The sequence below is a fragment of the Pseudophryne corroboree genome, assembly GCF_028390025.1.
Source record: "Pseudophryne corroboree isolate aPseCor3 chromosome 3 unlocalized genomic scaffold, aPseCor3.hap2 SUPER_3_unloc_2, whole genome shotgun sequence".
Lineage (NCBI taxonomy): Eukaryota > Metazoa > Chordata > Amphibia > Anura > Myobatrachidae > Pseudophryne > Pseudophryne corroboree.
In genome coordinates, this window is record NW_026967508.1 from 1,756,043 (window position 1) to 1,782,682 (window position 26,640).

General features: G+C 47.8%; 1 protein-coding gene across 1 annotated transcript in view; it reads right to left on the bottom strand.

Annotated features, from left to right (window-relative positions):
- Positions 1 to 10,963: 10,963 nt before the first annotated feature.
- The window catches only part of LOC134983641 (zinc finger protein 665-like), a 201,967-nt gene continuing 186,290 nt past the window's right edge, over positions 10,964 to 26,640 (bottom strand). Inside the window, exon 8 of the mRNA XM_063949324.1 lies at positions 10,964 to 11,875. Coding sequence (XP_063805394.1) covers positions 11,088 to 11,875 — 788 coding nt within the window. The 3' untranslated portion in view covers positions 10,964 to 11,087. The remainder of the gene's footprint in view (positions 11,876 to 26,640) is intronic.

Here is a 26,640-nt window from a genome sequence, read left to right on the forward strand (position 1 = left end):
AACGGTAGCGTTTTCAGCCACACGCCCCTGAAACGCCGTGTTTCCGCCCAGTAACACCCATTTCCTGTCAATCACATTACGATCGCCGGAGCGAAGAAAAAGCCGTGAGTAAAAATACTTTCATCATAGTAAAGTTACTTGGCGCAGTCGCAGTGCGAACATTGCGCATGCGTACTAAGCGGATTTTCACTGCGATGCGATGAAAAATACCGAGCGAACAACTCGGAATGAGGGCCTATGTGTGTAATAATGTGTAATGGGCATTACGCTGTGTAATAATGTGTAATGGGCATTATGGTGTGTAATAATGTGTAATGCGCATTACGGTGTGCAGCATAATGTGTTATGGGCATTACAGTGTGTAATAATGTGTTATGGGCATTACAGTGTGTAATAATGTGTAATGGGCATAACAGTGTTTAATATTGTGTAATGGGCATTATGGTGTGTATTAATGTGTAATGGGCATTATGGTGTGCAATAATGTGTAATGGGCATAACGGTGTGTAATAATGTGTAATGGGCTTAACGGTGTGTAATAATGTGTAATGGGCATTACGGTGTGTAATAATGTGTAATGCGCATTATGGTGTGTAATAATGTGTAATAATGTGTAATGCGCATTACGGTGTGCTGCATAATGTATAATGGGCATTACAGTGTGCAATAATGTGTAATGGTCATAACGATGTGTAATAATGTGTAATGGGCATTACAGTGTGTAATAATATGTAATGGACATTACAGAACTGTAATAATGTGTAATGGGCATAACGGTGTTTAATCATGTGTAATAGGCATTATGGTGTGCAGCATAATGTGTAATAGGCATTATGGTGTGCAGCATAATGTGTTATGGGCATTACAGTGTGTAATAATGTGTTATGGGTATTAAAGTGTGTAATAATGTGTAATGGACATTACGGCATGTGATAATGTGTAATGGGCATTATGGTATGTAATAATGTGCAATGGGCATTATGATGTGTAATGGGCATAAAATTGTTTAATAATGTGTAATGGGCATAACGGTGTTTAGTAATGTGTAATGGGCATAACGGTGTTTAATAATGTGTAATGGGCATTATGGTGTGTAATACTGTGTAATGAGCATTACGACGTGTGATAATGTGTAATGGGCATTATGGTGTGTAATAATAAGATTTTACTTACCGATACATCTATTTCTCGTAGTCCGTAGTGGATGCTGGGGACTCCGTAAGGACCATGGGGAATAGACGGGCTCTGCAGGAGACAGGGCACTCTAAGAAAGAATTAGGACTACTGGTGTGCACTGGCTCCTCCCCCTATGCCCCTCCTCCAGACCTCAGTTAAGGAAACTGTGCCCGGAAGAGCTGACAATACAAGGAAAGGATTTTGGAATCCAGGGTAAGACTCATACCAGCCACACCAATCACACCGTATAACTCGTGATAACCATACCCAGTTAACAGTATGAACAACAAGAGAGCATCATATAACACTGATGCAACCATAAAATAACCCTTATATAAGCAATAACTATATACACGTATTGCAGAATAAGTCCGCATTTGGGACGGGCGCCCAGCATCCACTACGGACTACGAGAAATAGAGTTATTGGTAAGTAAAATCTTATTTTCTCTAACGTCCTAGTGGATGCAGGGGACTCCATAAGGACCATGGGGATTATACCAAACCAACCAAATGGGCGGGAGAGTGCGGATGACTCTGCAGCACCGAATGAGCAAACACAAGGTCCTCCTCAGCCAGGGTATCAAACTTGTAGAACTTTGCAAAGGTGTTTGAACCTGACCGAGTAGCTGCTCGGCAAAGCTGTAATGGCGAGACCCCTCGGGCAGCCGCCCAAGAAGAGCCCACCTTCCTTGTGGAGTGGGCTTTCACTGATTTTGGATGCGGCAATCCAGCCGCAGAATGAGCCTGCTGAATTGTGTTACAGATCCAGCGAGCAATAGTTTGCTTTGAAGCCGGAGCACCCAGCTTGTTGGATGCATACAGGATAAACAGCGACTCAGTCTTCCTGATTCTAGCCGTTCTGGCTACATAAACCTTCAAAGCCCTGACTACATCTAGTAACTCGGAATCCTCCAAGTCACGAGTAGCCACAGGCACCAATAGGTTGGTTCATATGAAAGGATGACACTACTTTGGCAGAAATTGTGGATGAGTCCGCAATTCCGCCCTGTCCATATGAAAAACCAGATAGGGGATTTTATGTGACAAAGCTGCCAATTCTGACACACACCTAGCTGAAGCCAAGGCTAACAGCATGACCACCTTCCACGTGAGATATTTTAACTCCACGGTTTTAAGTGGCTCAAACCAGTGTGATTTCAGGAAACTCAACACCACGTTAAGATCCCAAGGTGCCACTGGAGGCACAAACGGGGGCTGAATATGCAGCACTCCCTTCACAAAAGTCTGCACTTCAGGAAGAGCAGCCAGTTCTTTTTGAAAGAGAATGGAGAGGGCCAAAATCTGGACCTTAATGGACCCCAATTTTAGGCCCAAAGACACTCCCGACTGTATAAAGTGAAGGAAACGGCCCAGTTGGAATTCTTCTGTGGGAGCATTCCTGGCCTCACACCAAGCAACATATTTTCGCCATATACGGTGATAATGTTTAGCCGTCACGTCCTTCCTAGCCTTTATTAGCGTAGGAATAACCTCATCCGGAATCCCTTTTTCTGCTAGGATCCGGCGTTCAACCGCCATGCCGTCAAACGCAGTCGCGGTAAGTCTTGGAATAGACAGGGCCCCTGTTGCAACAGATCCTGTCTGAGCGGTAGAGGCCATGGGTCCTCTGTGAGCATTTCTTGCAGTTCCGGATACCAAGTCCTTCTTGGCCAATCCGGAACAATGAGTATTGCTCTCACTCCTCTTTTTCTTACTATTCTCAGCACCTTGGATATGAGAGGAAGAGGCGGAAACACATAAACCGACTGGAACACCCACGGTGTCACTAGTGCGTCCACAGCTATCGCCTGAGGGTCTCTTGACCTGGCGCAATACATTTGTAGCTTTTTGTTGAGGCGGGATGCCATCATGTCCACCTGTGGCAGTTCCCACAGATTTGTAATCTGTGTGAAGACTTCTTGATGAAGTCCCCACTCTCCCGGGTGGAGGTCATGCCTGCTGAGGAAGTCTGCTTCCCAGTTGTCCACTCCCGGAATGAACACTGCTGACAGTGCGCATACGTGATTCTCCGCCCAGCGAAGAATTCTGGTGGCTTCCGCCATCGCCACCCTGCTCCTTGTGTCGCCTTGGCGGTTTACATGAGCCACTGCGGTGATGTTGTCTGATTGAATCAGCACCAGTTTGTCGCGAAGCAGGGTCTCCGCCTGACTTAGGGCATTGTATATGGCCCTTAGTTCCAGGATATTGATGTGAAGGCAAGTCTCCTGACTTGACCACAGACCCTGGAAATTTCTTCCTTGTGTGACTGCCCCCCACCCTCGGAGGCTTGCATCCGTGGTTACCAGGACCCAGTCCTGAATGCCGAATCTTCGGCCCTCGAGAAGGTGAGCACTCTGCAGCCACCACAGAAGAGACACCCTGGCCCTGGGGGATAGGGTGATCAGCCGATGCATCTGTAGATGTGATCCGGACCACTTGTCCAACAGATCCCATTGAAAGGTCCTCGCATGGAACCTGCCAAGGGAATGGCCTCGTATGATGCCACCATCTTTCCCAGGACCCGCGTGCAGTGATGTACCGACACCCGTTTTGGTTTTAAAAGGTCTCTGACCAGTGTCATGAGCTCCTGAGCCTTCTCCTGCGGGAGATAAACCCTCTTCTGGTCTGTCTCCAGAATCATGCCAGGAAGGGCAGACGAGTCGTCGGAATCAGCTGCGACTTTGGAATATTCAGAATCCAGCCGTGCTGTTGTAACACTTCCCGAGAGCGTGCTACGCTGATCAGCAACTGCTCTCTGGACCTCGCCTTTATGAGGAGATCGTCCAAGTATGGGATAATTGTGACTCCTTCCTTTCGCAGGAGCACCATCATTTCCGCCATTACCTTGGTAGATATTCTCGGTGCCGTGGAAAGACCAAACGGCAACGTCTGGAATTGGTAATGACAATCCTGTACAACAAATCTGAGGTACTCCTGATGAGGTGGATAAATGGGGACATGCAGATAAGCATTCTTTATGTCCAGCGACACCATAAAATCCCCCTCTTCCAGGCTTGCAATGACCGCTCTGAGCGATTCCATCTTGAAGTTGAACTTTTTTAGGTAAATGTTCAGGGTTTTTAAATTCAAAATGGGTCTGACCGAACCGTCCGGTTTCGGTACCACAAACATCGTGGAATAGTAACCCCTTCCCTGTTGAAGGAGGGGAAACTTCACCACCACCTGCTGGAGATATAAATTGTGAATTGCCGCTAACACTATTTCCCTCTCTATGGGGGAAGCCGGCAGGGCCGATTTGAGGTAACGGTGAGGAGGCATCATTTCGAATTCCAGCCTGTACCCCTGAGATACAATCTGTATAACCCAGGGATCTACCCGTGAGCGAACCCACTGGTGGCTGAAATTTCGGAGACGCGCCCCCACCGATCCTGGCTCCACCTGTGGAGCCCCAGCGTCATGCGGTGGATTTAGTGGAAGCTGGGGAGGACTTCTGTTCCTGGGAACTAGCTGTATTGTGCAGCTTCTTTCCTCTACCCCTTCCTCTGGCAATAAAGGATGCACCTCGGACTTTCTTACCTTTTTGTGAACAAAAGGACTGCATTTGGTAATACGGTGATTTCTTAGGTTGTGATGGAATGTATGGCAAAAAATTTGACTTCCCAGCCGTAGCTGTGGCCACTAGGTCTGAAAGACCGTCCCCAAACAATTCCTCACCCTTATAATGTAAAACCTCCATGTGCCTTTTTGAGTCGGCATCACCTGTCCATTGCCGAGTCCACAGGCCCCTTCTGGCCGAAATAGTCATTGCATTTATTCTGGAGCCCAGCATGGTAATGTCTCTCTGGGCATCTCTCATATATAGGACAGCGTCTTTTATATGCCCCAGGGTCAGCAATATAGTATCCTTGTCCAAGGTATCAATTTCCTCAGATAACGTATCTGTCCATGCTGCTACAGCACTACACATCCAGGCTGACACAATTGCCGGCCTTAGCAGTTTACCTGAATGTTTATAAATGGACTTCAGGGTACCCTCCTGCTTTCTATCCGCAGGATCTTTTAGGGCGGCCGTATCCTGTGACGGCAGGGCTACCTTCTTAGATAAGCGTGTCAAGGCTTTGTCTACCCTAGAGGAGGATTCCCAGCGTAACCTGTCCGTTGGCGGGAAAGAATACGCCATAAGCATCCATTTGGAAATCTGCAGTCTCCGATCTGGAGATTCCCAAGCTTTTTCACATAACTCATTTAACTCATGTGAAGGGGGAAAGGTCACCTCACGCCTTTTTTCCCCATACATATAAACCCTCTTGTCAGGGACTGGGGTTTCCTCTGTGATGTGCAACACATCTTTCATTGCTATAATCATGTTGTGGATGGCTTTAGCCATTTTTGGCTGCAACTTTGCATCATTACCATCGACACTGGAGTCAGAATCCGTGTCGCTATCTGTGTCAACAATTTGGGATAGTGGGCGCTTCTGAGACCCTGACGGCCTCTGCGCAGTAGGATCAGGCATGGGTTGAGACCTTGACTGTCCCAAGGCTTCAGCTTTATCCAACCTTTTATGCAAGGAGTTAACATTATCATTTAAAACCTTCCTCATATCCATCCAATCAGGTGTCGGTGCCGTCAGCGGAGACACCAAATTCATTTGCTCCTGCTCTGCTTCCACATAGCCTTCTTCGTCAAACATGTCGACACACGCGTACCGACACACCACACACACAGGGGTTGCTCTTTTTGAAGACAGTTCCCCCACAAGGCCCTTTGGAGAGACAGAGAGAAAGTATGCCAGCACACACCCCAGCGCTATATGACCTAGGAATTACACAGTAACTTAGTGTTTACCCAGTAGCTGCTGTATATACTGATTTTGCGCTAAATTTATGTGCCCCCCCTCTCTTTTTACCCTCTTTCTACCGTGATTCTGCAGGGGAGAGCCTGGGGAGCTTCCTCTCAGCGGAGCTGTGGAGAGAAAATGGCGCTGAGTGCTGAGTAAGAAGCTCCGCCCCCTCAGCGGCGGGCTTCTGTCCCGCGATTTTGTGTAAAATAATGTCGGGGGCTCATGTATATATACAGTGCCCAACTGTATATATGCTTCCTTTTGCCAAGAGGTACCTAATTGCTGCCCAGGGCGCCCCCCCCCCCTGCACCCTACAGTGACCGGAGTGTGTGCGTGTAATGTGGGAGCAATGGCGCACAGCTGCAGTGCTGTGCGCTACCTCATATGAAGACCGGAGTCTTCAGCCACCGCTTTTGAAGTCTTCTTGCTTCTCACGCCGGCTTCTGGCTCTGCGAGGGGGGCGGCGGCGCGGCTCTGGGATCGGACGACGAAGGGTGCGTTCCTGTGTTCGATCCCTCTGGAGCTAATGGTGTCCAGTAGCCTAAGAAGCAAGATCTATCCGCAGTTAGTAGGGCTGCTTCTCTCCCCTCAGTCCCACGTAGCAGAGAGTCTGTTGCCAGCAGAAGCTCTCTGAAAATAAAAAACCTAACAAAATACTTTCTTTCTAGCAAGCTCAGGAGAGCTCACTAAGGTGCACCCATCTCTTTCGGGCACAGATTCTAACTGAGGTCTGGAGGAGGGGCATAGAGGGAGGAGCCAGTGCACACCAGTAGTCCTAATTCTTTCTTAGGGTGCCCAGTCTCCTGCGGAGCCTGTCTATTCCCCATGGTCCTTACGGAGTCCCCAGCATCCACTAGGACGTTAGAGAAAAGGTGTAATGGGCATAACGGTGTGTAATAATGTGTAATGGGCATTATGGTGTGTAATAATGTAATGTAATGTGTCAGCGGCGGCGGGTGTAAGATGCACCAGCTCCCGGTCATTGCAAGGCAACGGGGCCGGAGCATCACTTCCACCACTGAGCGGCCGTCTCCGGCCAGTTGCCTAGCAACCGGGGATACTCGGTGGCCGCCCCGCACTCCAGTCCCGGCTTTTACCAGCAGCTGGGACACTGCACATCTGGACAATTAGGTCTGGGGGGCTGGTCTGCTGGCTCTCCCATAATAGGTCAGCAGGACCTTTTTATGGGAGCCAGGATCAGGCAGCCTTGCTGGTGATAGCTTCCTGTGGAGCTGCTTCCTGTCCCTGGAGAGTTCCTGTGCAGCCTTCCAGTCCTGTTACCCTGAGTACTGGTGTCCAGAGCCTGGTCATTTGGAATCTCATCCAGCCTTCTAGTCCTGTGATCCTGTATCTGCAGCCTTGGGGTTCCTGTTCCATCTGCGTGCACCTTTACCGGTGTCGTGAGTATCGGCTCTGCCGCATTTTACGGCCGTAGCTGTATTATTTCTTACTTTGTTGCTTTTTTGTATTCTAGGGAGGTTTCCGCCATTGCTGTCCTCGCCGAGATACGACGGTGTAGTGTTTGGCGTTTGGGCAGTGTTGCTTTTGTTACGTTTTTTCTTGGCGGCCGCGCCGCACATAAACTTGGTTATAGTTTTTAGTAGTTTCCCCTTTTTTTGTGTTAGTTTTTAGTTAGGTTTCCCCTTGTTCTCTCTCTGTCTTGGGTAACGCCTTGTCACATACTAAGACCGGGGGGCATCGGAGTCGGGCAGACCTAATATGCTCGTCAAACGCGGCTGCCGTGGGCCCAAGAAACCATAGTCTCGCAGGCGTTGACTGACCACTTGGGGGAGACAATGGAGTCAGGGTTTCCTTAGGGGTTGCTGCTAAACTCAGCTCAAACTGCAGCATCACGTTCCTGTAGTCGGAACTCATCCATTGCCACCCTGTCTCTTGGGTTCAGAGTACAGAGAACGTACATAATGGGCATTGTGGTGTGTAATGGGCATTGTGGTGTGTAATAATGTGTAATGGGCATTATGGTGTGTAATGGGCATTGTGGTGTTTAATATTGTGTAATGGGCATTACGGTGTGTAATAATGTGTAATGGGCATTATGGTGTGTAATAATGTCACAAAGTCTAGTGTTAGTGATTCTGCGCACCACTGGGGAACATCAAACCAACGACCGTCTTTTTAACAGGCAATGGCCCTCATTGCGAGTTGTTCGCTCGCAAGCTGCTTTTAGCAGCTTTGCACACGCTAAGCCGCCGCCTACTGGGAGTGAATCTTAGCTTCTCAAAATTGCGACCGACGGATTCGCAATATTGCGAATAGACCTCTCTTAGCAGTTTCTGAGTAGCTCGGGACTTACTCTGCCATTGCGATCAGTTCACTCAGTGTCGTTCCTGGTTTGATGTCACAAACACACCCAGCGTTCGCTCAGGCACTCCCCCGTTTCTCCAGCCACTCCGGCGTTTTTTTCCAGAAACTGTAGCGTTTTTTCACATACACCCATAAAACGGCCAGTTTCCGCCCAGAAACACCCACTTCCTGTCAATCACATTACGATCACCAGAACGAAGAAAAACCCTCGTAATGCCGTGAGTAAAATACCTAACTGCATAGCAAATTTACTTGGCGCAGTCACACTGCGGACATTGCGCATGCGCAGTAAGCGGAAAATCGCAAAATAACGAAAATCGCCAACGAGCGAACAGCTCGGAATGACCACCAATGTCTTATCCAATCTCCAGTGAATTTTCACTACAGGATCAAGAAATGTCTCTATATTCCAAACACGTTTTCAATCCTCCTTCCTAGCGGTGTGTCTCACTTTGCACATATGTAGTCCACACTCATCCCAAAAATGAAAGAAAGGATATAATAGTGAAGTACGTTTTAATCCATAAACAAGATTTAAAACCAGTCAATACACTTGACAACATAAATATCCACCACTATTAATACAGCATCCGTACCAGATTATGTGGGGTGTCAATCGTGCCCACCCTAAAACAGCATAAGATATTCCACTACCCTCCCGGGTTAAAATGGGGTACCGGATCAGATGCTGGACTGGATACTCCTGAGTCCCCTACACGAATACTGGCAGGCAGTCTGTTAGCACTACTGTTTGAAGCGCTAATCTTTCACATTTTTGTATTGTGTAATAATGTGTTATGAGCATTATGGTGTTTAATATTGTGTAATGGGCATTACGGTGTGTAATAATGAGTAATGGGCATTATGGTGTGTAATAATGTGTAATTGGCATTATGGTGTGTAATAAGATGTAATGGGCATAATGGTGTGTAATACTGTGTAATGGGCATTACGGTGTGTAATAATGTGTAATGGGCATTATGGTGTGTAATAATGTGTAACAGCCCTGCAGATGCGTTTCTGGGTGCTCATAAATGAAGTTGCTGTTTGTGCTATACTATACAGGTTGTATGACACAGGTATGTACATTACACTTGTACTTTGTAGTTAAATTGTGTTTAATCTCTTTCCCACAGATGTGTCAGCAGAGGCAAATTGCAAATCCTGGTCTGGATTAATTGCATTGTATCATTAAAACAAGTGCCTGTGGCACGTAAAAAGCGCGGACTATGCCAACAGGACCAAGAGGAATCGGGCATAAGAACAGATTATCAGATACAGTAGAGACAGGAACAGCGCTGCAGACCTAAATTGGGTAAAGAAGAGGATTGCAAACTTCCGAACAGTGGGGGTCATTCTGACCCGTTCGCACGCAGCGGTTGTTCGCTGTGGTGCGAACGGGTCAGAACTGTGCATGTGCACACGCTGCGCCGTTACCCACATAGACACTGCCTCCAGCAGCCCAGCTACTGCACTACTGCCACCCGTCCTGTCTCCCCCCCACTACTGCCACCCATTCTGTCTCTCCCCACTACTGCCACCCGTCCTGTCTCCCCCTCTGACACCTTAGTGCTGCTTGGGGACAAGATTACCCACATAGACACTGCCTCCAGCAGCCCAGCTACTGCATTATTGCCACCCATCATCTCCCTCCCCCACTACTGCCACCCACCGTCTCCCCCCCACTACTGCTACCCATCCTGTCTCTCCCCACTACTGCCACCCATCCTGTCATCCCCCTTTGACACCTTAGTGCTGCTTGAGGACAAAATTGCTCGCACAGACACTGACTCCTGCAGTTCCTACTACTGCCACCGCCGTGTCCTCCCTCTGCCACCTCAGTGATGCTTGGGGAAAATATTACCCACAGACAGTGCCTCGGTCAGCCCCAGCTACAGCACTAGTGCCACCCATCCTGTCTCCCCCCTGACATCTCAGCACTGCTTGGGGTTTCTTGGTAGTGCTGGTAACAGTCCTTCATCTGCAGATGGAAGTAACAAGGGCAGTAAGGAGGCAGAAGCTGCTTCTGGTACCACGGACCCTGGTCATGTAGGGCTGGGAGAATCAGTAAGCAGATTATGTAGTAGAGTCACCATCTTACAGGCAGCCGGTGGAGGGAGCAGAGAATGGGTGTTATGTTGCAGGAACGGGATGGTTAGGTAACAGCCTGGCTGCTGCACTCTGTACAAGCTGCAAATGGTGTAATTCTTTTGCTGTGAGACCCAGCTAGAGGATATTACAGTGGTCTATGTGATTATACAAATGCATGTATGACTGTAGGTAGTTCTTCTGAAGGAATCAAGTGCTTGAGTCTGGCTATGTTCCTCAGATGAGGATCTGATTGTGGCTGTTACCTGATGTCTAAGTGTCACTCCACCATCCAGGACACCAAGATTCCACACAGGATAAGCATTTTGTAACTCTGAACCCCCAAGTGTAAGTCTGGTTGGTAGGCAAAGCTGAGCTGTAGCCCTGCCCTTTGTTGGTGAGCTTCTATCATAAGGACTTGTTTCACCAGGACTGAGTCACAGCCAACTGGCATCACCCACACCTGGAGCTCAGCTAGACATTTAGGATTGGTATTGGGTTCTCAGTACCCATAGCAAAAGACAGGTCATCGGCATAGCAGTGGTAAACAAGGACACGAGACGTCTGATTGTTTCACCCTGCGGTAGCATATATATTGCAAAAAGCATGGGAGATAGGATAAGAACCTTGAAGAACGTTACATAGCAATGATAAGTTTACTCCAGAAGAATAAAATGGTTCCTCACCTGAGCTTATTTCTCAGAACATGGAAATGGCCTCTCACCTGTGTGACTTCGCTGATGTTTAACAAGTTTTGATTTCTGTGAAAAACATTTCCCACACTCAGAGCAAGAAAATGGCTTCTCACCTGTGTGACTTCTCTGATGTCTAACAATTTGTGTTTTCTGTGAAAAACATTTCCCACACTCAGAGCAAGAAAATGGCTTCTCACCTGTGTGAATTCGCTGATGTTTAACAAGATCTGATTTGTGTGCAAAACATTTCCCACACTCAGAACATGTAAATGGATTCTCACCTGTGTGACTTCTCTGATGTGTAACAAGATTTGATTTCTGTACAAAACATTTCCCACACTCAGAGCAAGAAAATGGCTTCTCACCTGTGTGAATTCGCTGATGTTTAACAAGACTTGATTTGTGTGCAAAACATTTCTCACACTCAGAACATGTAAATGGATTATCACCTGTGTGACTTCTCTGATGTGTAACAAGATTTGATTTGTGTGCAAAACATTTCCCACACTCAGAACATGTAAATGGATTCTCACCTGTGTGACTTCTCTGATGTGTAACAAGTTGTAATTTCCAGGTAAAACATTTCCCGCACTCAGAGCAAGAAAATGGCTTCTCACCTGTGTGAGTTCTCTGATGTGTAACAAGCTGTGATTTCCAGGTAAAACATTTCCCGCACTCAGAGCAAGAAAATGGCTTCTCACCTGTGTGAGTTCTCTGATGTGTAACAAGATGTAATTTACGTGTAAAACATTTCCCACACTCAGAACATGGAAATGGCCTCTCATCTGCCTTAGCTGGTTGATGGGTAATAAGGTTTGTGCTCTGTGTAAAACATCTGGCATCTATAGAACAGGGAAACACTGTATCTACTGTCAGAGCTGTAACAGATGCACCAATATCAGAGTGATCAGGAGAACATTTCCCAGGATCAGAGGGATCAGCTGATGGAGCTGGATGTATAATTGGGGCAATGGGGTTAGCTCCTCGAGAATCCTGTATACTGTCATTATCTTTTATTTCACAATCCGGGGATAACATTAGATGTCCTTCTGAGATATTCCTGCTTGTGTGTCCATCTGCTGGAAATAAAACACATTATGGAAAAGTGAAATTTTCTGTAACAATATTAATCTTGCAAAGAATCGGGGAAGACGACTCTCTGGGACACTTAATTGTAAACGTTTGTGTATATTAAAATCATGATTTTGGTACTTACCGATAAATCCCTTTCTCCGATTCCACAGGGGCCACTGGAGTGCAGATACAATGGGGAAATAGTAGGCCGTAACTGGGAGCTAGCACTTTAAATTTCTAACCATGTGACTAGCTCCTCCCCTACTATGTCCCCCCTCCAAGCCAGTCTAAGTAAAACTGTGCCCGAAGAGAGCTGGAAAAGACCAACGTTAAAGTAGGGGAGGTTCGCTAAGCCATGCAAAAACAAGATAACACCAAGGAAACCTGGAAACATAGTGAAAGGGTAACATGAACAAAACGCGCAGTCAAACAGTGACCTGCAAACAGAGAAGTGAAGTATGAGGAAAACAGCGCTGGGTGGCGTCCAGTGGCCCCTGTGGAATCGGAGAAAGGGATTTATCGGTAAATACCAAGATCCAGATTTCTCATTCATCCACTAGGGGCCACTGGAGTGCGGATACAATGGAGACGTCCCAGAGCTCCCAAGACGGGAGGAAAAGCGCTGAGAGCCCTGCAAAACCGCCGGCCAAACTGTGACGCAGAGGCCGCAAAAATGTCAAACCTGTAAAAGTTGACCAACGTATGTCGGCCCGACCAAGTGGCAGCGCGTCATAAAATACCCCGCGGGGCACCCATGAAGGTCCAACAGAGTGTGTAGAGTACGCCAAAATGGAAGACCGAGGCTCACGAGGGGTGGTCTTCAGTATGCCGGCAGTCGGGATCCCGGCGCCGGCATCCCGACAGCCGGCATACCGACACTTATTCTCCCTCGTGGGGGTCCACGACCCCCCTGAAGGGAGAATAAAATAGCGTGGTGCGCGTAGCGCGCCACCGTGCCCGCAGCAAGCCCGCAAGGGGTTCATTTGCGCTCACCACACTGTCGGTAAGCCGGCGGTCGGGCTCCCGGTGCCGGTATGCTGGTCGCCGGGAGCCCGACCGCCGGCATACCATACCACACCCCTCACGAGAAACCATCAGAGCAGCCGGTCTGATGGTCAGACGTAGCCAACGGGCCAACGTCTGCTTGGAAACTGGCCATGTAGTACAGGTGCATCGTACAGAACTCAGACTTTTGAATAGCAGAAGTCCTATCCACATAGATTCAGAGCACTACATCATCCAAAGATCCCAAATTCGGTGAATTCGCCGAGAGCCAGAAACCACAAGCGGCCGATTTACATGAAAAGCGGACACCACCTGCAGGAGAAATGACATTGGAGTAAAAAGCTCAGCCGAAACCTCATGGAATATCAGGTAAGGAGGTCGACAGAGGAGAGAGAGAATCCCAAGCTCCGACACCTTTCTGGCCGAAGCCAGAGCCAGGAGAAAGACCACTGTAAAGGTGAGATATTTCATCTACCCTGACTCCAGAAGGCTCAAATAACGGAGACTGCAGAAAAGTGAGGACCCGGTTGAGGTCCCATGGTGTCGATGGAGGACGAAAGGAAGGCTGCAGACAGGCAACTCCTTGCAGAAGGTCTGAACTTCCGGCAGCAATGCTAATTTCCTTGGAAGAAAAAGCGAAAGAGCAGTGACCCGAACCTCAAGTGAACCTAGTCGAAACCCTGCAGAGAAAAACCACCGGAGAAAACGAAGGAGGCTAAATGAAAAACTGAAGGTGAAAACCCTCGTCGGTCACACCAGATCACCTAAAGTTTCCAAATGTGGTAATAGTGAGACAATGTGATTGACTTCCGAGCTCGGAGCATAGTAGGTATAACCGTACGAGGAAGCCCCTTCCTTCTCAGACGGCCTTATTAGCAACCGCATCGTCAAACGAATCCTGCGCAAGGTTTTAAGTCTGTGGTGGGACTCGAACACAGGACCATATGCACCAAAGTACAGGGCATTAGACCACTAAGTCATGAGGCTTGCAATCTGAATAAAGAAAAGGACCCTGATGAAGTGGATCGTCCCGTAGAGGCAGGAGCCAAGGCTCCCCAATGGACAACAAGTGCAGGGCGGAGTACCAGGTCCTGGGCTGCCAATCTGGAGCCGACTATTGTGTATCCTCCCTTTATGCCATGCAGAAACAGAGGTAGCAACAGGAAAGGAGAAAAGAGAAACGAACCAGAAGTTCCAAGGAGCAGTGATGGCATCCACGGCTACTGCCGCCAGGACTCTCGCACGAGAGTAGTAAAGAGGCAAGGAGAGGGGTCAGGCGGAACGCCCTGATGTCAACCTGAGGTCTCCCCAATCGGCGGACCATCCGACAAAACACCTGGGGATCGAGTGTCCACTTCCCCGGGTGGATGATCTGGCAGCTGAGATAATCGGATACCCAATAGTCCACCCCTAGGACGAAGAATGCCGACCAAGTCAGAGCGTCTTCCTCTGCCCAGAGGAGGACGTTGGAGACCTCTCTCATCTGCACACTTGTCTGAAGAGAGAGAATCTAGTCCTGAGGAAGAAAAATACCATCTGACGAACTGTGTCGAGAACAATCCCCAAGAACAGTGGGACTTCGGGAAGATCAGGATCCACTCGTGCCGAATCAGAAGATCCTGGGTTATCAGGACATTCCGAAACAATAGGTCTGCAGGGTGGGTCTTCAGTACTAGACTGTCCAGATAGGGTACAGTCGTCACTTCCTGCCCTTGAAGAAGAGCCATCCTGACTGCCCTGACCATAGTGAACCCTCTGGAAGCAGGAGAGAGCCCAAACGGAAGGGCCTGAAAGTGGAAATGCGTATCCTGTATAGCGAACTGGGGAAAAGCCTAATAAGGAGTTCCAATGGGAACCTGTAAGTAGGCATCCTTGATGTCTAAGGATGCCCTAAACCTGTTTTGCTCCAAACTGGCAATAACAGACAGAAGGGACTCCTCAAAAAATGGAATGAGATCCTTTAAGTTCAGAATAGGCCTGGCCGAGCCGTCCGTCTTCAGTATGAGAACGAAGCCTGAGAAAGAGCCCCATTTCCGATGATTTGAGGGAACAGGGATCAGCACCCTTGCGGACAGAAGCTTCTTGAACGCCTCCTGCAGGACGAGCCTCCTGTCGTCAGAACCCGGCAAACCCGCGGTGAAGAAACGCAGAGGCGGGTAGTCTGTAACCGCAAGTGATGAGATCTCTGACCCAAGTATCTGTACAGGATTGTACCCAGGCCTCCCTGAAATACCACAGACAAGCTCCCACCCTGGGATTCCACAGGTGGGAGGGGGACCCGATATGCAGTGTGTGTGTGGTGGAGGACATACCATCAGGCTGGGTCGAGGTTGATGAAACTCCGCCCCGGTCTGTACCTCGAGATCCACGGTAACAGAATCTTCTCCCCTGGCATGGCCTCGAAACATGGAAGGGGTATGAAAGGACAGAAAGAAAAGACCAGTCGAGGAGCTGGAGCCGCAGTGGGGAGATAAGTGGACTTACCCCCAGAGGCAGATCCTTCCCGACCAGGGCCGCAAAGGGCAATGCCTCAGTTGTTTGGGCCAAGATTGCCAAAGCGGAAATTCTGGCTCTGAGGAGACAGACGTCCTTGGAGACTTCCAAAGATACAAAGCAGATTCGCAAAAATGAACTAGTAGCCCCGAGGACGAACATTCCCCAACAACCTACCTGTGCCAGGTAACGTAGAAACCTTGCTGCCGCATATTTTTATGATACGGCTCCTTCAGCGAGGTTGCGCCAAGAACTGGCAGCGTCCTGTACAGGCGAGACCCCGAGGGGTCTATAATTGGAGGGGTCACATCTCGCTTCCTGCTATCTGTGGGGAAAGGATAGGAAGACAAACAGTGTTTGATACCTGAATCTTGCATCCGGATGTTTCCAGGCCGCCTTCAGGAGTACATCCAGCTCATCAGAAACTGGAAAAGTCGCTGTCAGTGTTTGATTGGTGTCAAACCTCAAGGGACGTGAAGTGTCCAGTTCCGACTCTTTCACCTGCAGCACCAGACGAACTGTTGTAATAAGACCCTCGAGACCCTGAGACACTGGTTCAGATTCCTCATAAACCCGATCGTCATCCGTAAGCTGGATATCTATCGCCTCCTCCAATAGAGGCATCTCATCAGCAGAGTCGTGTAACCTCTTGTCTTGAAACCTGGGGAGAAATTACAGATGGAATCTCTGGTTAACAGCGACATTACCTGCATAAACTGAGCTGTCCAAACAGGAGCGTTCTGCAGCTGCGATGAGGGCTGAGTGGATGGTTCAGCCTCATGATCCTCACACAACGGGGAATTCTCTGTCCTGAGTGAACATTTCTGACATGTGAAAAACTTTTGTGCTGCTTCTGAGGTAGAAAAAACAGAAAGGGGGGGGGGGGGGGGGTACAGGAGCATAGCCACATATAATCCCAGCCCTACATCATGCAGTGACAGGCACATTTCACTGTCTAATGGTCTCTGAGAGACCGGTTTATGTTCCTATGAAATCTGTTCATATACGTACTTCCCATTCATAGGAAACGGAGGTTAGCAACCCCCTTTGTGAAAGCTGTGGAGGGGTTATAAGGACAGATCATGGCAGTGGAAAGTCCATTAATGGATCTTACCAAGCTGTGTTTAGTTAGCAATAACAACACATCATCTGCAGTGAGGACAGTACAGACATTTTACAGCACACTAGTTAATAAAATCATCTGTGCAGCCTTGGAGCATTGACCAGTCCTCTGCATTAGTGCATTGAGCCCCTGCACTACCTGTAAGTTTTTACTCGACTGTGGCATTAGCCCAATTCTACAGGAAAAAGTGTGAGGCAAATACAGAAGAGTGATGATAGTCCCACCAGCTCTGTATGTGTTAGAATGGTAAAAAACAAACAAACAGACGTCTCACATGTGTAAAGCTCCGCTGGAGCATGCTGCAAAATAGCGGCCAGCATCTGTATGTTAAACACCTGCCTACCCCGCCGGTAATGTATTAGTTGAAAGTCCCTGCAGCATAGTTAAGCTGGCCGCGCGCGCGCTGAGCCACCAGGGCTGCTGGGCGCTGAGATCCCACAGCGGGATTAGGCTCCGCCCCCTCATTATGGCGCCGAATTTAAACTTGTACAGGCGCTTGTGTACCGCAGCGGGGAGTGGAGGGCCGGTGCGGAGTGGAGCAGAGAGCCTGACTGGTGTCCCCCCCTGATGCCCGCCCCCCCTGTTTGTAATGAGAGTAATATATACAGCAAAACACTGCAGAGGGCAAATAAAAAAGCATAAGCCCTATGGTTATCCTACAACAGAATACTCAACAGAGCGGAGCGGAGGTGAAGGGGGGGAGGGGGTCCATATGCACAATAGTGCAGAGCATCAGTGCTCTAAGCCATGAGGCTTATACTTACCGGTCCAATGGAGTGGCCACAACCTGCGCCGCACGCAGCGGTGTCCGGCCTCTTATACTTACCGCTGCCGTGCTGCCGGAATCTTCCGCTGATGGAGTGGCCCGGACACGTGCCGCACGCAGCGGTGTCCGGCCAGCTCCAGAGAGCTAGTGTCTCCCTCAGTCGGGGACCATCCCGAGCTGCATGCAGCTGCGATGGGACCCTGCCGTCAGCTCCCGCGGTGCAGACTGGCAGAGGCAGAGCTGCCAGTCTGTGAGTAAAAATAAAAGAAATGAAAATAAAAAATTCTTCAGGAGAAGACCCAAGAGTGAATCAGTTTCCTTGGGCACAAATTAAAGACTGGCTTGGAGGGGGGACATAGTAGGGGAAGAGCACATGGTTAGAAATGTTAAGTGCCAGCTCCCAGTTACTGCCAACTATTTCCCCATTGTATCTGCACTCCAGTGGCCCCTAGTGGATAAAGGAGAAACATATCTTTTAATGAAGGCTTTATAATATTGTGTCTCAGGCTATCACTGTGTCCACCCTTCTGAGAACACTCACAATAACAAATGTAATATTATAATAAGACGTAGATATATATCTCTCTTGTACTAGTAACTAACCATGAAGTATAAATGGAGATGTAGTCACTCTCCAAGTCCTATGTCAGCACCAATGTAAAACAATGGATGGGGAACATATCGTACGAATTGGAGATTCTAGATGAACAATAACATCAGTCATATGAGCTGATGGATCAGAGAAATGTCTCCTAACGTTACTCCTGGAAGCATTGGTAAGGTAGCATTCCTTTATGTGTGTGCCTATACGCTGGTAAACCTGTACATGTGTTACTAACCCTTATATAAGGTATATTGCTATAACAGTGTAGGTGTGAAACAAAGTATTTTACATGCAATACACCAATCATCATCTGCTAAGTTATAATCCACTTTTACACCCCCATCATTAGAGTCTTACCTCTATACTCTCAATAGTAATAAGGATGATGTGTGTACGGTATGATACAGAGAATTACATATCAGGATCTATACAGCTGCCGCCATACTTCTGCTTCTCATGTTTGTGCTACTGGCAGCAGTGAACATCTGGGTGAGAGTGCAGGGAAGACAGCAGAGTCTGATGACAAAGAGATTGGATCTGCCTTTGCAGGGATGTACCAAACCTGTCACCCCTGTAAGTATATAAAATAATAAATAAGAGGGGCGTGGCCTGAGTCCTTCAAGACATGCTTTCTGGAGCTCTCCTCACTAAGTGGCTTCTTAACTACCCTACCTGATAGCTCTAAGCCACCGCTGGCTGGGACCAAGATCCAATCTATTAAGTCCCAGCCCTCCTCCTGTCCTATAGCCGCAGACCTCTGATCGCGCCAGGCACCATTCACCGCAGCGGCCTAGTAAAGACGCGGGCTGTAATCCGGGGCTGGTTATGGCCAGTCTCTCCTGCACGCTTCGGACACCTGACTTGGAGTTGCTTTTGCCTCGGGCGGGAGGTCACTGTCCCACACATACGGGTGCGCAGCTCTCGCTACTGCTGGGACAGAACGGGCTGCCCACAGTCCCCGGTGGTGATATTGGGAAGTGAGGTGGCTGCCATTTTGGATCCTAGCCCCGGCCATCGTATGCTTTGCCTTCTGCATCTGCCTTCAATAAGGTTTGAAAATGATCTAAGCTGCTAAATAAGTGTCCTGACGGCCAGACCGGGGTCACTACACTAAACGGAAGCATTTTCCTGGAGGTGAAACTACCTATTTATATGGTACAACTATATTCTACTTCCTCTCAGTCTACATGCAGAGCCTAGTATCAAATATCATCTGAGTACAGCTCATTACACCGTCATTTATTACAACCTCACAGTATAAAATATTGTGGATTTATTCACGATTATATTTTGCCACGTGTGTCTTTCTGTGCTGAGTATTTCACTTCTGTGATCACGCTGACCTCTAGTGGAATTTCTCAGTCATTACTGTGTTATCTAAGTTGCATTACATCAGGTTTACTTGACATTGTGGCTCGGATACCCCCGTCACCCCGACTAAAAATGTAATTTTGAACTGAGTCATCTTGATGTAACCTCCTGAAAGCGTATTACTGCTGTTTCCAGCTTACTGTGCCTCCAAAAAAGGTTAAAAGGTACCAAATCGGCCCCACCTGCCCATCTCTTTGGAACCTCGAATTCAGGTGATCCTTCTGAGACTGCTACATCATCTGCTTCTTCTTCTAAATGCACAGCCCAGCTATAATGGCTGCAGACGTCTTAAGACACTCTAGATGGTCCTATTACTCTACGCTCTATACATTCTCTGTTATTTACATTTAAGGACTGAAATAACCTCAGAACTTAACTCTAATATTCAAGCTTTGAGGTCAGATATCAGTGAGATTGGCACTCGAACAGACTAAGATGAAAGAGATTGTTGAGTCTCACAATGATCTGATTCAGCACATGACACCCTTCAGGAAGACATGGTCTCCATTCGTGATAAAGTCATTGATTTAGAAGACTGGTCTCAGAGAAATAATATCAGAACTTCGGGGGTTAGTCAGTGGTCATCCTCTTTTCCCTCACTGACATGTGAAGATTTTCTTAATAATCTCTGCAGTTGCTGTAAATTATTGCCTGCAGCGCAATACCGAGAGATGTTCTTGATAATTTTTCCTTAGTCCTGTTTCACACCCCATAGGCAGTATCTGGCAGGGATGACCTCCCATAACTGTTTACGATGCATGTCCCCTCAAACGGACTTCCTCCATTGTTTCTGGTCTTGTCCTTTGCTACGTCAATTTTGGCTTTCAGTAAGAAAATTCACTTTGGATCAACTAGTCAATTACATTCCACTCAGTGGTGCGTGGGCAATATTCGGGATGGTGCCAACTACACAAGGGATAGCCAAGGGGTGTAGGAAATTACTGTTGGCTATAAGCGCTGCTGCCAGGAAAGTAATACTACAAAATTGGATCTCTATGTCTCTGCCGTCCTTACAGATGTTTAATAACAAGCTGTTCTATGTTAATAACATGGATTGGATTGAAGCATCACTGCATAAGGAACGCTTTGTTCTGCCGTATTTGATACAATGGTGCTAAACAACACTTCCCTTTCTATTTGTGGAGAATTCCTTCACTTCAATAAGTGAATGAGTAAGGAGAATATGTGACTCTTTCCTGTAATAAGTGTTTATTGCTCACCTGTGCTGATATCTGTAGGGATTTCCTCCTCCTTACACTGCTGATCACCCCTCACATACGTCTCTTCTTCTCCCTTTATATTTTCTGCCTTCATATCAGTCACATACGTCTCTTCTTCTCCATCTGTATCTTCTACCTTCATATCAGTCACATACGTCTCGTCTTCTCCCTCTATATCTTCTGTCTTTATGTCAGTCACATACGTCTCGTCTTCTCCCTCTATATCTTCTGCCTTCATTACAGTTACATACGTCTCTTCTTCTCCCTTTGTATCTTCTGTTTTAATATAAGACAGACGTTCTACCTAGAAAAACAAAATAATGACATTTGCATACAGTCAGATTAAACTGAGGTGAAACAGTAAAATATCAGTGTATAAAACACACATCTGCTCTATAGATCATATAGTGACAGTCACTTTGGTATATTGGTGAGACCATAAATCCCACCTACCTGATCCTCCTGTGGGATCCTGTGATTCTCCTCTGTACAGTCCTGGGAATACAGAGGATGGGGACATCTCTCTGGGATATCTGTGTTACTGGGTCCATCTGTATGAGATAAACAGTGACGGAGTACAGTGTATATATGTGATTATCAGATGATGTGTGTATATAGGAGGCTCCCATACCTGCTCTCCCCTGTACAATACATGACAGTCTCCTCTTACCCAGTGATGTGAGGGACCAGTGATTCTCCATCATCACGTCCTTGTACAGACCCCTGTGTTCCTCTATATACTCCCCTTCCTGCATGGAGACATAGACAGTGACATCCTGACACCTTATAGGAACCTGACAAACACAATGATACAGTCATCACCCAGACACATCCCCTGGTTTTACTGTATAATGCCCCATTCCCAGCAGTCACCTCTCCAGTCATCACCCACACACGTACCCTGGTGTTACTGTATAATGTCCCATTCCCAGCAGTCACCTCTCCAGTCATCACCCAGACATATCCCCTGGTGTTACTGTATAACGTCCCATTCCCAGCAGTCACCTCTCCAGTCATCACCCAGACACATCCCCTGGTGTTACTGTATAACGTCCCATTCCCAGCAGTCACCTCTCCAGTCATCACCCAGACACACTCCCTGGTGTTACTGTATAATGTCCCATTCCCAGCAATCACCTCTCCAGTCATCAGCCAGACACATCCCCTGGTGTTACTGTATAACGTCCCATTCCCAGCAGTCACCTCTCCAGTCATCACCCAGACACACTCCCTGGTGTTACTGTATAATGTCCCATTCCCAGCAATCACCTCTCCAGTCATCAGCCAGACACATCCCCTGGTGTTACTGTATAATGTCCCATTCCCAGCAGTCACCTCTCCAGTCATCACCCAGACACATCCCCTGGTGTTACTGTATAACGTCCCATTCCCAGCAGTCACCTCTCCAGTCATCACCCAGACACACTCCCTGGTGTTACTGTAAAATGTCCCATTCCCAGCAGTCACCTCTCCAGTCATCACCCAGACACATCCCCTGGTGTTACTGTATAATGTCCCATTACCAGCAGTCCCCACCGAGACACACACCCCAGTGTTACTGTATAATGTCCCATTTCCAGCAGTCACCTATCCAGTCATCACCCAGACACGTCCCCTGGTGTTACTGTATAATGTCCCATTCCCGGCAGTCACCACTCCAGTCATCACCCAGACACATCCCCTGGTATTACTGTATAATGTCCCATTACCAGCAGTCACCTCTCAAGTCATCACCCAGGCACATTCCCTGGTGTCACTGTATAATGTTCCATTCCCAGCGGTCACCTCTCCAGTCACCACCCAGACACATCCTCTGCTGTTACTGTATAATGCCCCATTCCCAGTGGTCACCTCTCCAGTCATCACCCAAACACATTCCCCGGTGGTACTGTATAATGTCCCATTCCCAGCGGTCACCTCTCCGGTTACCAACCAGACACATCCCCTGGTGTTACTGTATAATGCCCTATTCCCAGCCGTCACCTCTCCAGTCATCACCCAGACTCATCCCATGGTGTTACTGTATAATGTCTTATTCCAAGCAGTCACCTCTCCAGTCATCACCCAGACACATCCCCTGGTGTTACCGTATAATGCACCATTCCCAGCAGTCACCTCTCCAGTGTCAAAGTCGAAAAATATTGCAGTACACACACCACGTACAAACCACACACAGATGGCCTCTGCGCGTGTACTTGTTCTGCCGTGCGTGCACATATCCGCAATTTGCGTATGGTCGCTCCCGCGGTAATGCGCATCAGCGCGTGGTATGGGTATTTACGGTAGAGTTTGTGAATGCATGGAGAGCTATCAAAACACATTACATATTTAATCCAAATAGTGCACAATGTACACATAGTACCCCTGCACCACGTATGAAATAAACAACAGTTTAAATGGTTTCAGAACAAAGGGATTCACCTTTACAGAATAGGAGGGGACAGAACAAGGTCATAAGGTGGGTTTGGTATCCAGCTGTAGGGTATTTTAAGGGTAACATTCCGGTGTTGGTTTGAGGAAGATCGCATGTTCCTGCGGATAGTTATGTGCAGAAGCAGAATATAGATATAAACTGTATTTACTGTACATTATGTATGCGGCGGGAATCCAGAGGAGACCACCCACAAGAGTAGTTGGGAAAGACATCGCCCACCTATTCAAACAGACCTATGACCTCTCCTGTACTGTAAAAGTGCATTCCTGTGTCCAATGGACAAAGGGATTACAGTATCCATTGTATTGCTTTTGGAAGAATTGTATAAATAAAGCCTGCTGCAGCCTGGCCTGGCAGAAGACTCACAAAGTTATCTATCAGATGACCGGGAACCATCTGGGTTGCGCAAGCGATTCCATTCACGTATGTACATTGACAGTAGCCATTATTCTGTTATATTATCTTGTATTGTAGTGTATGATTTGTATTGTACACCCCCTTCAGCAAATATTACGCTGTGGTGTCGGAACCCAGTGTTTTAACTACAAATCGGTGTTGTGTCTTCCTTTTCCTGCTAAGGTTTAAGAGTGTATTAGTAACGCATCGCATTGCTGTATAATGTTTAAAGTGTATCTCTGGGTGTGTGCGCGCTGTGTGTACTTTGTACCCCCAGCGTGGCGTTTGTACGCTAAGTCCGTACAGTGATACGGGACTCCGTAGGCAAACTGTGTATAAAGTACGTAGCGTGAGTATTAAGTATAGCGGCCGCAGCGGCTAAAGGTTTAAAGTGTATTTAAGGTGTGTTTAAGGTATAGCTTTCTTTCCTGTAAGATAATCGACATTATCACCAGTCATCACCCAGACACATCCCCCAGCGTTACTGTATAATTCCCCATTCCCAGCAGTCACCTCTCCAGTCATCACAGACACGTCCCCTGGTGTTACTGTATAATGTCCCATTCCCAGCAGTCACCGCCGAGACACATCCCCCGGTGTTACTGTATAATGCCCCATTCCCAGCAGTTATCTCTCCAGTCATCACCCAGACACGTCCCCTGTTGTCACTGTATAATGCCCCATTCCCAGTAGTCACCTCTCCAGTCACCAACCAGACACGTCCCCTGGTGTTACTGTATAATGTCCCATTCCCAGCAGTCACTTCTCCAGTCATCACCCAGACACATCCCCTTGTGTTACTGTATAATATTCCCAGCAGTCACCTCTCCAGTCATCACCCAGACATGTCCCCTGGTGTTACTGTATAACGTCCCATTCCCAGCAGTCACCTCTCCAGTCATCACCCAGACACATCCCCTGGTGCTACTGTATAATGTCCCATTCCCAGCAGTCACCTCTCCAGTCATCACCCAGACACGTCCCCTGGTGTTACTGTATAATGCCCCATTCCCAGCAGTCACCACCCAGACACATCCCCTGGTGCTACTGTATAATGTCCCATTCCCAGCAGTCACCTCTCCAGTCATCACCCAGACACGTCCCCTTGCATACCTCCCAACATGACCCTCTCCAGGAGGGACAGAATGCTCTGCTCCTGGACTTCCCTCTTAATTTAGGATTGCCATCACCTGTCCTGAAACACCTTTCCTATCCATTACCTGTTCGAAACAGATGCCGGCAATCTTGAATTAAGAGAAAAAATCCAGAAGCAGAGCATTTTGTCCCTCCTGGAGAGGGTCATGTTGGGAGGTATGCCCTTGTGTTACTGTATAATGCCCCATTCCCAGCAGTCACCTCTCCAGTCATCACCAGAACATGTGGGCATTATACACAGGTGCAGTGGTATATACATGTAGGCATTATACACAGGTGCAGCAGTATATACATGTGGACATTATACACAGGTGTAGCTGCATATACATGTGGGCATTATATACAGGTGCAGCAGTATATACATGTGGGCATTGTACACAGGTGCAGCAGTATATACATGTGGGCATTGTACACAGGTGCAGCAGTATATACATGTGGGCCTTATACACAGGTGCAGTGGCATATACATGCTGGAATGTCTAGGAATATATATAGTACATATAACATCACACTCATTAGTGTTATTATTACTCTGCTGCTATAGGTACAGGACACCATAGGCCGCTCCTCCTGTATAATAATAATACTAGTAGTAGTACACTACAGGCTGCTACTTCTGTATAATAATAATACCAGGACACCACAGGCTTCTCCTGCTGTATAATACTAACAGGACACCACAGGCTTCTCCCGCTGTATAATAATAACAACAGGACACCACAGGCTGCTCCCCCTGTATAGTAAGACCGCATTACCTGATCACCACGGACACTGGAGGCTGCAGCAAACGATGAAAACTCACTTCCTGTGTGTGGACCGCAAAGGCCGGAAGAAACGTGGAACGCACAAGGCGGAAGTAGAGTGGAATTCACAAACCGGAAGTAAGAAGGAACCCAATGGCCGGAAGTAAAGTGAAGTAAAGTAAAGTGTGATTGGCACAGGCCCCTTGTCTGGCCCCTCCCCTCCTACAACCCGGCCACAGACTTGCCACACATATTACCACACATGTCCACAGTGGTGAGACGTATTACCACACATGTCCACAGTGCAGGAGGCCGGCCGCCATTTTCTCGTAGACCAGTCCGGCAGCTGAGTAGCTCTGGTGTCAGGTTGCTGTACTACAGGGGGAGCAGCATCTGGTGCCTTGTTACAGTGCAGCTGGAGCAGCTTGTGGTGCAGCATTATGGGCTGTGTAGCAGGGGCTCTGTGATTGTATGTATGTATGTATGAATGGGTGCTATGTGTGTAATATGTATGTGTATAGGGAGGAGAGTGATGGTGACATTTATACTCTGTGTAATAATGGGGAATGACAGTCTCAGTATCTAGTGTGTATTATACACAGAAAGTCACTTATCCAGAAACACTGCGCTCTGTCCTCTGTCACTTATTATTACTTATTATATGTATCTAGAGATGAGCGGGTTCGGTTCCTCTGAATCCGAACCCGCCCGAACTTCAGCTTTTTTTTCACGGGTCCGAGCAGGCTCGGATCCTCCCGCCTTGCTCGGTTAACCCGAGCGCGCCCGAACGTCATCATCCCGCTGTCGGATTCTCGCGAGACTCGGATTCTATATAAGGAGCCGCGCGTCGCCGCCATTTTCACACGTGCATTGAGATTGATAAGGAGAGGACGTGGCTGGCGTCCTCTCCGTTTATATTAGATTAGAGAGTCAGAGACACTTGAGTTGATTTACTAATTTGGGGAGCATTAGGAGGAGTACTCAGTACAGTGCAGCAGAGTTTTGCTGATAGTGTGACCACCAGTTTAATTTTAATTGGTTCTCTGCCTGAAAAAAAACGATACACAGTCACATACCATATCTGTGCTCAGCCTCAGTGTGCTGCATGATAATATGATAATGATATATCATCTATGTATGTATTATATCTGACTGTGCTGAGTGCT